Raw genomic sequence first — 14,588 nt, 5'->3', positions numbered from 1 at the left:
CCCACTTTATATTAAGTGGCTTTAAGTACTATGTACTTACATTGAAACTAATAATTTGATACAATGGACTTATTGTGTACATACATGTTTTTACATTGTACTTACATTTTAAAAATACCTGCATGTAATTACAGCTGTAATTAATTTATGTAATTACATTTGTAATTGCAATGTTGACCCTACCCTTGCACCTTAACCCACCCTTAAACTGACCCATACCACCTCACCTGTCCCTAACCTTACCCCTATTACACCTCAATAGCAGCAAAAGTGTTTTACAATACAACAGGAACACAATAACACGTTGTTCTTATTTTTCGATGTAATTACATAGTACTTATAGCCACTTAATATAAAGTGGGACCAAACATTTTGTTATTTTCCTGTTGCGTGCTCGAACTTAATAGATTTAAGTTCGCTTTCATTTAGTATTTATCATGTATTGTGTGCCAAATGTAGACAGAATTGTTTAAGCTTCCTCTCTCAATGGAGCCAGCAGTTTCCTAATGCCACGCTGATGCGAGGATTTGTGAATGGCCTGTAGAGATGCTGTTCTGCAGTGTGAGGTGGGCTGGTTTGTCTCAAAGACACGATGGTTCTGTTGAACAAACCACATGGGAGAGACAGTGATGCGGCAGGCACGGGACCTCTATTTGTTTTCCTTCAGTTCACACTACACTCTTTATTTTGCTAAAATGTGAGAGGGTGTTTTTTTTTTTTTTTTTTTGCTTCAGGCCATTTTTGTAATGTTCTATTACTGAACATAGAAGGGACACATGACACCCTCTGATGCTAAACATCACATTTTACTCCAAAATCAAAAGGAAAAAATATTACTATTTTGTGTAAAATCGAGTCTGTTTTTAGAGCTCTTTACATTCTCTAATTGTAGCCTGTTGTAATGTGACAAAAAAAAATTAAAAGTAACTCTTCAATTAGGGCATTTAAGTAGCTTTTATAAACGTGCCTTAGAAAAAAGAATTACTGGAGTATATTTAGACAAAACAATGGCATATTTTAATATATGTCAGTACAAGTTCCTTTCAATTACAACCGCTCAATTAGTCTGAGACTAGTTTTGTCTGTTAAACCATGGCAAACATCTTTTAAAATATAAATGTGTATAACATGAATTCAGCTACACTTAGTTAAAGCTGCAGTCTGCATTTTTTAACGCCATCTCTGTTCGAAATCTGCAATCGCAGTTATTCACAGAATTATCAACTTTACGTGAGTTGTACTTCAACACCCTCGACACGACAAAGCGCGAGTGAACACAAGGTTTGAGGAGAGTGTGCTGTGAGGCTGTCAGTCACCGCGCCGATGTGAATACTGGTATTCAGAATCCCAGATTAGTCTTTTTGGAAGTATGACAAACATACTTTTCACCGTAAAATGTAATCTGAACTAACAAGAAACATCCACTTTTGTTCTGGTTTTGACATTCCAGTAAATCGCGCTGATTAATCGCGCAAAACCATGCAAATTATACTTTGTTCTCAAATTATTTATGTTAACAATGTAAGCATTGCGTGACTACATGAAATGTCCTTCCGATATGTATCCTTGTTTTCACATGGGCCGGTTGCAGTCTCTTTTTTTCTGTAGCCACTCTGAAGTCCGAACAAAGTCTTTTGCATTTTACAGCGGGTGAATCTGTTGTCACTGGTGATTGTCAATTGACGTAATGACGCAAAGATATGTTCGAATCTCCCGTGGAAATCCACTGGAGTTAAAAACATTATTACAAGCTTACCGCTTTGAATCGGGCTAAGGCAAGCAGAGAGTGTTGAACAGTTGCTGGTTATGCATTTTCTCAAATATGTATTAATCTAAAGTTATTACATCAAATAAATACATACATTTATTAACAGTGCATCCTCATCGTTACAGCATTATATAATATTTCATGTTCTGAAAATGTAAAACTGGCATGTTAATATAATGATTGTCCAACATATTGTGCTCTCTCCAAAATTGGTTCCACAACTTTATTGCTTCAAAAAACATAATAGGACACCAACCGACTAATATTTGAGAAAAGCACAATGTGATCTAATCTATTAAAAGGGCAAAATTAGTCATATTCACATAACTAGTTTCTAGTGATGAGACATAGGAAACTCCAGCCCGTTCTCATTCTTTAGCGTCATATAGAACGCTATATGACAAAACGGCGCTATACTACGCACATTAATATTCACGCGAACCCAAGGTGTCATAAATCTTTTAGCGTAAAATGAGACTACCCTACCCCACACCTAAACCTAACCATCACAGCACGTGTTATATTAACGATAACGGGTGCCATGTGCGTAATATAGCGCCGTTTTGTCATATAGCGTTCTATATGACGGTAAAGGATGAGAATGCGTTGGAAACACACACCCAGACAGGCGCAATTCTACTCATGTTTTTTGTGTCGATGATGTCAAGAGTGGCCTCCAAAGTCAATAAGAGGAAATGAAGTGCCCTCTGTTTCCTTTCGCCATGCAATATTGCTCCAAACCTATTCAGCTCTGTAGAGATCCAGCGGCCCCCTTTTATCATGAAGTCATAAAGGGATGAGAGGACCGCATCAGTGAGTCCCTATTACATCCGAAAAGGAATGCATTTGTTCACTCAGTGGCCTTTCATTATTGTCCGTTTTGGTGTCACGTTAAAAAAAGTCATTTGTAGTTTGTTTTGTCGCTGCTGGGATTGACAAGATGTACATTATTAAAGCCTGTGCAGCATTAGTGCCGTGTCCAACAGGTTTAAAGAAAGTATTTGGATTCTCTGTGTGATCAGCAAGCAGAGTGGTTGAATAACAAAAGCTAATTTTGCTCTTTAGAGAAATGAAGCCAAATCCAGTTCTGAGTTAATTATTCCACTGTATATTGGAGACAGTTCAGCAGCTTCCAGAGAGCTATTTACTGACACTCCACAGCCAGGTCTGCTGCTATTGTCAATACAGCTGCTAATAGAGCAAAGATCACAGCCTTCTAGAGAGGCTGAAAGAGAGCAAGACACGATTGCAACGTTTTTCATACAGTTGTTGGCCCATTTTCAATCTGTATATTCATCTTCGAAATGATGTTGTTAGCTGTGCTCCGGCCTTATGAGAAAACCTCAGTTTATTTGGCCTATTCAGAGGCCTGGAAATCAAAGTAAAAAGTTTGCAGGAAGAAATGCATCGTGTGACTTGTGGAAATGTTGTTTTTAAAGTCCCAACATTGTTTGCCATAATGACATACTGTAGCTGTTAGTTGTTATCAGCGACATTATGAAGATAGTGTTTGTACTGTGTCTGGCTTACAACTAACTGGCCAGGCCCTCAGCAGCTCTGATCATTACTGAAGATGCACACAGCAGGACATTTAAGAACATCACAGAAATTATGGAAATATATGGAGAGCTAATCATGACAGTGCCCTGTAGGGGCCAAACATTAACAAGCCCAAAAACAGATTTCTTCTCGCTTTCTTTCATCTGTGGCTGTTCCCTGTCCCGTTCCAGCTTTCATTATCAGACCTCATTATCCCTGTGAATTTGCGTTCCAAAACCTGTTATTCCAAACGACTGATGTTATGGGAATACACAATGGAACATTGTTACTAGACTTTGTCTTCCTCTTCAAGATGTTTCCACAAAAGGATTTGACGATATATTTACTAAATGACTTTCCATTTACTAAATTACTGCTGTTCCTCCCAAATTACTGTGCAGAATTAATAAAGTTTAGGGTAATAATAAGTTAGACCTACTTAAAGAGTTTGATCATCCTTAAGCAGCTCTACTTATATCTGGTCATTAAAGTGTTATCCCTAAAAAACAAACCATGTTTAAACAAAGGGCAGAGTTTCCGTAGGAGAAATACCAATATGATGCTTTCTTACAAGGCACTGTAATTGAATAGTGTCCACCTGCACAGCTGCAGAAACACACATCACAACAGTTTCCTGGAAGCAGTGCCAGTGGCAAAATCATTTGTATTACCGGCTTTAAAGGGTTAGTTCACCCAGAAATGAAAATCATGTCATTAATGGCTCACCTTCATGTCGTTGCAAACATGTAAGACCCCCATTCATCTTCAGAACACCGTTTAAGATATTTTTGATTTAGACCGAGAGTTTTCTGTCCCTCCTTTGAAAATGTATACAAGGTATACTGTCCTTGTCCAGAAGGAAAATAAAGACATCATCAAAGTAGTCCATGTGACATCAGTGGGTTAGTTTGAATTTTTTGAAGCATCGAAAATACGTTTTGGTCCAAAAATAACAAAAACAACGACTTTATTCCGCATTGTATTCTCTTCCGGTTCTGTTGTCAATCCGCGTTCACGATCACACACCGGACGAGCACATTCTAATCGCGTGAGCTCACTTTTGAATCAACTCCTGGTAGAAGAGCTGCACGATGTGTGAGTTTTAACTTGATTTATTATTATTGTTTTTATGTTGATTGAATAATAGCTTATGTTTGAACGTTAATCGAGTTAAAGTGTCTATCACGTTAAGTCTGTTATTTTGTTGTAACGTTATCCATTGTCAAATGTCACAAAATACAATAGTATTAGCTAGCGTTTCGCCAACCTGTGTGAAAACAGCACAGGGTGAAGCTATGTACATTAACGAAGATTTGAGACAAATAAATGTAAATTAAATGGCACTCTGTGGCATGGGCCTGAGCCGTAGCTGAGCGCCGCGGACAGATGCCGAATGGCGCTGCCGGTGTGTGTAGACTCATTGAGAATAATGTGTTCGAATTTTAAAGACATCACGCTGCGCTTCTCATCAGGTGTGCGACCCCCTTAAACGAAGCTTGGGCGCACCCGATAACACGTCAGCAGCGTCTTACGTCATCAGCATCACTGAACGTGGATTGACAACAGAACTGGAAGAGAATACAATGCTGAATAAAGTTGTAGTTTTTTTGTTATTTTTGGACCAAAATGTATTTTCGATGCTTCAAAAAAATGTAACTAACCCACTGATGTCAGCTTCTGAACCTAATCCTAAACCAGTTCAGTATTCTGAACTGTTTGAATATAGTTTACTGCAAAACTTGTGCACGAATTAATGAGGATTTACAGTATATTGTGATATATTTTGTTAACAATTATAATCCTAATATATGATCATAGTGTCTTCTTAAAACTACAGCTTGCCCACATAGACCTGAAAATAATTCTATTATTTAAATATTATGTCACAACACTAAATCTATTTAAAGGGTTAGTTTACCCAAAAATGAAAATTCTGTCAGTATTCACTCACCCTCATGTTGTTCCAAACCTCTATGTGTTTATTTGTTCTGCTGAACACAAAGGACGATATTTGGAAGATTGTTTTAATCAGACAGATCTCATTCCCCATTGACTACCATAGTATGTATTTTTTCTTACTATGGTAGTCAATTGGGAATGAGATCTGTTTGATTAAAACATTCTTCCAAATATCTTCCTTTGTGTATAGCAGAACAAATAAACACATAGAGGTTTGGAACAACATGAGGGTGAGTAGATACTGACAGAATGTTCATTTTTAGGGTGAACTAACCCTTTAAGTACTTGTAACTGGTTGGGTTAAATAGATTATTTAAAGGATGCAATGGAAAAGTATCTTAATGAAAGTATCCTACTCCATTAAAAAAAAGAGAGAAAACTGTACACTTTGATTAATAGATCATCCTTAATGACAATAACCATATCTAAGCATTTATCCAGTAAACACTTAGCCAAACAGATAACTTTTACTGTAATCTTCTGTAAAAACTGATGTGTCGTAATGGTTCTTCTGCGGTGGATGTGTCTTAAATTATGCATAAGAATGCATTATAGCTGGAGTAAAACGAGTTCAATGTATGCAGCGTCTTGTTCTCGCCGTGTCTCACACTGTCAACATTGCAGATGGAGAACATATCCTTTATTTTGGGTTCACACAGCAAACAATGCTTCTCTCACTATGCATCAGCAGGTCTTCCAGCTAGAACGAAAACCCGGAGCCTTTTCTCTGTCAGTCCCATCTGGTGTGTCAGACCCCAGCCATCTCCACTAAGCCCACACCCACACAAGAGGAAAGACAGAGAATGGGGAAATCAGATTTCTCTCCCTCTGTCCTTGTTCAACAGGGATAACATAGCCACGTAGAGATTTTCCATGAATGTTCGATCAATACCACATCCTCGTAGGATGGCTTTAATACTAGATGGGGATTCGCCCGGATGCCTCAAACATGTTGACTGCTCGACGGCCACTAAAATCGCAATAGAACAATATTAACTGAATGGGCCTGAGACCAGTCATTTTTTACTCGTTTAACTGCTCCTTGAAATTCTTGAAAAACTTTTTTACTCACTTAGCACAAGCCCGGATGAAATGCCTTCATGCCAGCATGGCGGTCACACGTATGGATGCAAATAAGAGACATGACTATTTGAAATTTAACGGCACTGAATACTTAGATTTGAAATATTTTATTTTGAAAAACATTTATCTGAGTTTATTGGCTCTAAATTCACCGCTTTGAAATTATTTTACTTTGGAAACCATGTATCTGAATTTATTTGTTTCGAATTTACCTCTGAAATTGAAATAGGCCTATGAAAAATTCTTGATTTTAAAAACCTTTTCAATGCTCACAAAAAAATCTACTTACAGAATTTCAGAAAAAATCATTCAGGTTGATTAAATCCGACTGCTCAAATTCAGATCGAAAAATTATAGTTAAATATTCACAAGGTAACATCCGGGCTACCCAGGATAGGCCACGCCCACACCGGAGGGAAAACGATCCAACTGTCTCCATTGATTTGCATTGCGAGAGGCTGCCTCGTTGTCATTTATGACTTATAACAAAAAATAACAAAACAATGAAAGCTGTTGTTTCTTTCAGGACATAAAAGTGGATAAATTGAGAAAAGGCCTATTTTTCGAACTACTCAGAGAACTGCGCCCACTGAAATGTTACATGATATTGTTAAAAAAAAAAACATTCGTAATTTTAACCATGTCTATAGCTTATTTCACCGTCCTATGTGAACCTGAGAAGAGGAGATATATTCAATTTACCAATTCTTCTTGCTGAGGCTTCACGTCTTAGCCTGTAGCCTATACTTTTGTTGCCTGTAGCCTATACTTTTATACTGTTATACTGTCCTTAAAGGCTGGCTTTTACGCTTTTGAAGCTTTTAAAAATGTATTTCTGTTTTTTTTTTTAGCTTGTCTGCTGTACATATCGTCACACAGCAGCTTTTAGGCATTTTTCTGTCTTTTGATACATGTTATAAGGAGGCAGCCTCTCGAAATGCAAGTCAATGGAGACGGTTGGATTGTTTCCCCCCAGTGTGGGCGTGGCCTAAATCCGCTCTGTCTCTACACAGGCTCAGCTGTTTTTCCTTTCCCGGGGTGCGTTTCCCGTACCACGACGTAGTTCACTGTTTCACTACCATAGTACGATGCATCGTTGGAGAAATCAACTAGCTAGTCACGACTGTTTCCCGAAACTTATTGTCGCAAAGTATCGTTCAACCACGTTGGTTTCGCACGTGGTGGAATAATAACTACTTTTAATGAAACTGTTTGATATCCAATTAACGCTAGATTTTTTAGTATAATTTACAAACATGTCATCTGAGGACTATTTCAAAAAGTTCTCAGTTGTTCTGCTTTATTACCAGACTCAATATTTGGCTCGTTCTTACATAGTAGAGCACGTTCGCACATGCGCACTCTTCAAACACGTTACTTCCAATCTTTTGAAAAACTAAAAGACGTAAATTACATTTGTATGTATTCTAAATAAAAGGCACCGGTTGTACTGCATGTCAGCTTGCTTATTTTGCTCAAGATATGGATTTATTACCTCTAAATGTCATGCAATATAGAAACACTGCCTCTAACCACAGCTCGAGAGCTGTCGTTCAAACCACCCAACTTCGCGATGCTGTTTGCAAATGTTCGTTGGAACGATGGTTTCGGGAAACACCGACTCGTTGAACTATGCTGATAACGACGGATCTTGCGACCATAGTTGGCTAACGATGCTTTCGGGAAATGCACCCCTGAGTAGCCCAGATGTTACCATGTGAATATTTAACTTGAAGCAGTCGAATTTGAGATTGAAATTGACCAGTCGAATTTGATCAAACTAAATGTATTTTATCTGAAATTCTGTAAGTTGATTTTTTTTGTGATTAAAAAAATAATAATCGAAATTCAGGTTTTATAGGCCTATTTAAATTTCAGAGGTAAATTCGAAACAAATAATTTCCAAAGTAAAATTATTTAAAAGAGGGGATTCAGAGCAAATAAATTCAGATAAATGTTTTTCAAACTAAGATATTCAAAACTAAGTGTTCAATGCCGTTACATTTCAAATAGTTGTGCCTCTTATTTGCTTCCATACACACGTAAAGACCGTTCATTTCCTTTTTATCCTATAAGCAGGTTCTGTTATTTTGAAAAATTGTTCAAATCCTGCACATTATTTGGTTTTCCAGCATCTTCTGTATATTTGACCCATTCTCTGCATTGATCTAATGATTTTGAGATTCATCTTTTCACTCTTAGGACAATTACAAAATGTTAGCGTATATAAAGCTATAAATAAACATTTCTAAGATCTCCAGAGCAATCTGTAATATAGCCTACAGTAGACCATTTTCCAAAACAGAAAAAAAAAGATCATGGTAAATTAAATGTGCATAACCTCGTTAATAATTCATGAGCAAAGCTTGACAACCAACCCATCTATACTCTGTACTTCCCACTCTATACTTCCTCAACTATTCCTGGAGAAAGTCATAAAGGTGCCCCAGTGGACTAAACACCAGCCAGAGGAAGCATGGCATGCCAAGAGTTCCTCAGTCGTGTTTTAAAAGATGTAGAAGCCACTCATAAATACTTCACAGCTTTTTGCACCTATGAAAAGCATTTTACATTCAAGAGTTTTTCATTCGGTCTCTGTTTCCATGAATGAGTTGTGACACTCTGGAGAAAATACTAACTCACAGTCTTTCCACAACGCACTCTCATTTTCGCAGGTTAGAGAGCTGCTTTGTCTACCCACTTATAATTTTCACAGATGATATGATTTTAGAGTAACTAATATTCTGTCATTTAAAATAGATATATATGTATGTTGTTGCGTACCTTGTTCACCCTGAATTTGAAATGAAATTGGTTTCCATAAATGGGCATGCAAAAATGTAGCTTTGGTGCTTTGCAAAAAGTGGCTGATGATTGTAAATAAGGACGGTGAGAGTTGAGGTAATTTGTGTGGGTGATTTGGAAATGCTCAGGGGACAGGCTGTCAGCCATGTGTTCTCACAACACAACACCCTGAGGGACGGAAGGACATTTGGTTTTGCCCTTGATTTATTGCTGCAGAAAGTCTTCTTTTTTTATCCATTGGTGTGTATCTCTCACAGTTAAAGCAAAGGTTCACGGCTGACGCTTTTCTTGTTTTAATCAGTTTTCTCGATGTTGCTTGCTTTTTGTTTTTCTCACTCTAATATCTTAAAATAGTTTCTTGTTGAGTCACAGTAAGCCATTTTTTCTCCATCCTTGCTAATGATCACAAGTGGCATATATATATAGTGAGAAATATAGAGCTGTATTTTAAGATGAAGCCTCACTGGGTCCTCGATAACATTGCGAGTCCCACTGGTTACATAACCGCCAATCCTGCCTTGTATAAGTTGCCTTGCATTTGGCTGAACTGTAATTCGTACCGCGTTGCATGTGGATTCGGCATTTGTGAAAACTCTTCCCCCTTCTTCTCTTATTCATTCATGTATTCATTCTGCACACACCTGAGGCATGTAAGCGGCCCACCTTTAAACTGATCAAGCATTTCGCTTCCCTCCATTGCCCCCTCTCTCTCTCTCTCTCTTTCCTCTCACAATCATGTAGTATTGGTCTTTCTATGGAGCCTGCTCTATCGCTGGTCCCAGAGCTCATCAACAAAGTGATCCACCTCCCATGATCTCACCCACCTTTAGCTTGTTTTAGCACTCGTTAGACAACTGAGGGAAAAGAGACGAGGAAAAAAAACCTAACAGCCAATATACTTTTTTGTCAGATGAGAAAACTAAGCGCTTTTTATTTTGCACTTGGCACCTTAGTATTCTAATAGCCTGGATGTGTTCCATACACATGCATGAACGTTCCTGAATGCCCCACGGCTCTTAGATCTGTGCGTGCCCATCCTCTATCCCTATTTTTAATATTATTTATTCATCCACACTAGTTTCAATTTCAGACATTGCAACAAGCGAATCCAATTGACCATCAAGAAACTGTTTCATTAACAATAAGAATCTTGTACCGAGGTGAGAGACTTTAGACATCCACATTTATTCCTCGTTTATGATTGGTCAAGTTAATGGAACACCCTGCTAAAAAAAGTGTGTGCGAGCTGCTCGATCAGATCAGCAGGGGGTGGCCATCTTTCTGCCGGAGAAGTCAATACCACCCACTCTCCCATAAACCCCTGCTTCGGCTCAGGTCAGAGTGCTGGACATTGGCTGCTCCATGAATGGGCAGACTCAGCGGGTATCTAATTTAATGAGAGAGAAAGAGTGAGAGAGAACCAGATAGAAAGAGAGTTTGGAGAATGAGCTTAAGGAATTTCATAAGCCAATTACTGCTCAAAATACTTTAATGTAACTGAGTCACACATCAACTCTTCTATACGCTCTCTATGTCTTTATCCGCCTCATTACTGCTCCAATGAAAAGCTGGAGAGCTGCATCTACACATACAGTTTCAGGAATACTAGTAAATTCAAACAGATAACAAGCACACATAAGAAACTTTAAGTACACAAGTACACGGACACAAATGCACTAGCACAGAGAGGAGTATGATTTATGTGGGGAGGTTGTGCGTGTGCTCTGGGGGCATAAGAGACCCAGTGGGGGTTGTTGGCAGGTCTAAATTACCTTTATTAGAGCCAACGTCTACAGCTAGCACTGCTGTTACTCAGAGAGAGGATCAGCCTGTCCCCTCAGAGCAGCCCACCTCAGCACAGGTACCACACACACATACATACCCATATACAGTACAGGATCTCCTCTGAGATTCTCATACTAATGCAAGACAAAACCAACTAATGATATAACAAATCACAGGGCCATTACAATTACCACTAGATTAAGACTGTAAAGTAGTGTAATAGTTATAGGAATTGTTTAGCCAAACATGAAACTATATTTATTTACACTCATGTTGTTTCAAACTTGTATGGCTTACTCTTCTTTTTGCCATTCCATGACCGCATACTAAGAGGACAGGCAATACATCTCCAAATAGGACAAAATAAGTATCGAGCCTTGTATATATTCCTAGTCTCCTGAAGCTGTACTGCTTTTCTCGTATAAGAAACAGACTGAAATGAAGTCATAATTTTGTCCTCTGCTGTAGTTCTCAAATAACATTCATGCATAGACAAATCTGTGGATGAGACGAGGCGTGTGTTTTCTAGTGTTTTTCTAACAAAAAGATCTTAAAAAGCATTATTTTTGTTTCTTTTGAACCTTAACATCTCAATGCAAATATTGGCAATGTTTTTATTGTAAAAATAACCGAGTTCTTCAAAACATCTCTCACATAAATGTTGATTAAATCATGACAGAATATTCATTTTGGGCAGAACTGTCACTTTAAAGGGTTAGTTCACCCAAAAATGAAAATTCTGTCAGTATTTACTCACCTTCGTTCATCTTCGGAACACAAATTAAGATATTTTTTATTAAATCTGAGAGCTGGATCACTCCTGCATACTAGTCCATAGGCTTCTTGAGGAATTGAAACTTGCTGGCCTCGAAAAGTTATTAAAGACATCATTAAAATAGTCCAAGGGACTACAAGGGCTCAATCAAAGTTTATCAAATGACGAGAACACTTTTTGTGTGCAAAAAACAACAAAAGTAACGACTTTATTTCAACTATTCATTTACTTCTCTCTCTGTCCCGAATCAGGTTACTAGTTTAATAGCGTAAGCTTATGTTATTGTACGTCACACGAATCACACACATGACCAGCGTCGGCCAATAGTGAGCCTAAGTGTGACGTAGCTCTACACTATCACACTACGCTAACTGACTAGAGGCTCATAGAGAAGGAAGTGAATAGTTGAAATAAAGTCGTTATGTTTGTTTGTTTTTGCACACAAAAGGTATTCTCGTCGTTTGATAAAGTTAAGATTGAGCCACTGAAGTCCCTTGGACTATTTTAACGATGTCTTTAATAACTTTTCGAGGACGGCAAGTTTCAATTCCTCAAGAAGACTAGTATGCAGGAGTGATCCAGCACTCAGATTTAATCAAAAATATCTTAATTTGTGTTCCGAAGATGAACGAAGGTCTTACAGGGTTGGAACAACATGAAGGTGAGTAATTACTGACAGAATGTTAATTTTGGGCAGAACTGTCTCTTTAAGATCCTGGGGTTAATTGCATTAATAAGAATAATTATTATGGGTTTTATTGTTGGTAGGGTTGAGATTAAACTGGAAAAAGCTTCCACAAATTGCTGCAGTGTTTTTCTCAATGTCTGTAAAATGAATAACCTACCCAATGCTCAATTATATGTCACTGTACTTCCCCTCATTTTACAGCCAACTAGTTCCCCATATAAGAATCAGCCCTCATGATGGCTTAGTGCCACGGCGTCTTACAGATTAAACACTATCCTGTATGACCTTTCCAGGCATGTGCTTTAGAGGCATCACCAGGGAAACAAAACATGCTCAAATGGGTGCTGATTCACCCAGGTCGTCATGCTACCCACAGGGAACTGTTGCAGAATTCATGGGAGAACGTTAGGCAAACCCACCGTGAACTATAACCAGATTGTGTTTCCAGCCACACCTGAACTGAACCTTGTTTCAGAGGTGTACAGGGCCAGTGTGGTTTTCAAACCCTTGAATCCCAAATTGCACAAGTTTACTGAACCCTTCTCTCCCCATCATTCTCCCCAACACTGGCCAAATAATAGACCGGTTTGGTAAGAACATTCAGACATTTCAGGAACAAGTGAAATGAGACGGTGAAAGCAGCTGTCTAAACATATCACTCCACGGCGCAGCCGCATACTCTTTGCAGTCACCAATACTGAATTCATCAGCTAAGGCAAATATCTAACTTAGAGCTGTTTAACTTAAAACTGAGCTTTTGATGAAGGAATTGATGGAATTAGGAATTGGTGTTGTCATCTGACATAAGAGTTGTTTTAACCAGGCATAATATAGAAGCATAATTACAAATTGCCCTGTGTCTGTGTACATTTCATCAAGAAAGAGATGTTGTTACGAGGGGCCTTATTTTGATAATAAGGGCATGTTAAAGAAAACTGATGTGCTTGGATAAATAATTGATCATTTTAAGTATTAATCTCTAGCGTGTAAGTTTGTGCTGCAAATGCTGTGACTTGATTGGGAAAGATGTGGTGTAAATTTTCTAAGTGAACAAACCAACAATCATCCTGATGGACATTAAAGATCATAGACGTTGCAGGAGGGTCCCAAGTCAAAACAGAAAGTCATAGAAATGTGGGGGTAGAGGTGATTTGGCCTGTATGTAACCATCTAGAAAATCGCTTAGAAAACCATATCAACATACCCTAGTAACCCTATAGCAATTGACCCTGGAAACCATCCACAACATCTAATCGGCAAGTTTTGCATGGGAAATTTTTGCATTACAGTGTTTCCTGTTCATGTATCCTTAAGTGATAATCTATCTCTCTTTCTGTCTCTCTCCACAGCCATGCATCTCTTTGGATTGAATTGGCAGCTGCAGGAGACTGAGGGCTATGCTTTTGAGAATGGCCAGGTCAAATCTGATGCCACGGCAACCAACGCAGTTACTGCCCTGTCTACCGAGAACAGTAAGGGTCAAACACACACGTACCCACTCACGCATAGATGCATAATCTAGCACAGGCACAATCTGTTCAAGCCCCTTCTGTAGCACAAAACACATTTGCATTTAGTAAACAGGCTGGAGAACACACTCAGTAATAGGCTAGAGAAAATTACCAAACAGACTCACTCCTACACAACTACACCTCTAGGACCCTCCGCCATGAAGACCCACACTCCCTTAAATAAACATAACTCGAGCAAAACAAACACCCCCACACTCTTCCACCAAACTCCCCCCATCCCCAAAAAAATAAAAAGCCACAAACACTCCCACACAAATGGAAATCGCACACTCCAAAACCATTTTCTTTGCACCGTGCCATCATTACTGGCACTTGGATGTGCGTTTTAGTGATCTGAGTTAAGTATAACCCTCTCTCTGTGTGTGAGAGCAACAGGCTTACAAACCTAAGCATCTAGAGACTAGTCTTACATTATCAGGGCGGCTGCTTTGATGTGCCGACTATCAAGGCGGATGCAGACACGTCCGGCAACAGTCTGGAAATCAGGATGAGGAGCCAAAAAAACATATTTAGTTGACAATATTAAGTTCAAAGAAGACAGTGTTTTAATGGGAGGATATGAGAGGGGTCTGTGTGTGCAGAATGCAAAATAAATGGGTTCATGAGATTTATTCAGACCATGAATTCAAGTAGTGAGAATTGTGAGATACCCTG

General features: G+C 38.6%; 1 protein-coding gene across 11 annotated transcripts in view; it reads left to right on the top strand.

Moving 5' to 3' along the window:
• The window catches only part of tenm3 (teneurin transmembrane protein 3), a 343,805-nt gene that overhangs the window by 241,829 nt on the left and 87,388 nt on the right, over positions 1 to 14,588 (top strand). For all 11 annotated transcript variants that reach the window (XM_089132127.1, XM_089132131.1, XM_089132129.1 and 8 more), the window contains one exon: positions 13,752 to 13,874. In XM_089132127.1, the coding sequence (XP_088988253.1) occupies positions 13,752 to 13,874 (123 nt within the window). The remainder of the gene's footprint in view (positions 1 to 13,751; positions 13,875 to 14,588) is intronic.

The sequence above is a fragment of the Pimephales promelas genome, chromosome 6, assembly GCF_988280905.1.
Source record: "Pimephales promelas chromosome 6, fPimPro1.hap1.1, whole genome shotgun sequence".
Classification (NCBI taxonomy): Eukaryota; Metazoa; Chordata; class Actinopteri; order Cypriniformes; family Leuciscidae; genus Pimephales; species Pimephales promelas.
Note: the sequence above shows the minus strand (reverse complement) of the source record. Positions and strands in the feature narration are given on the sequence as shown.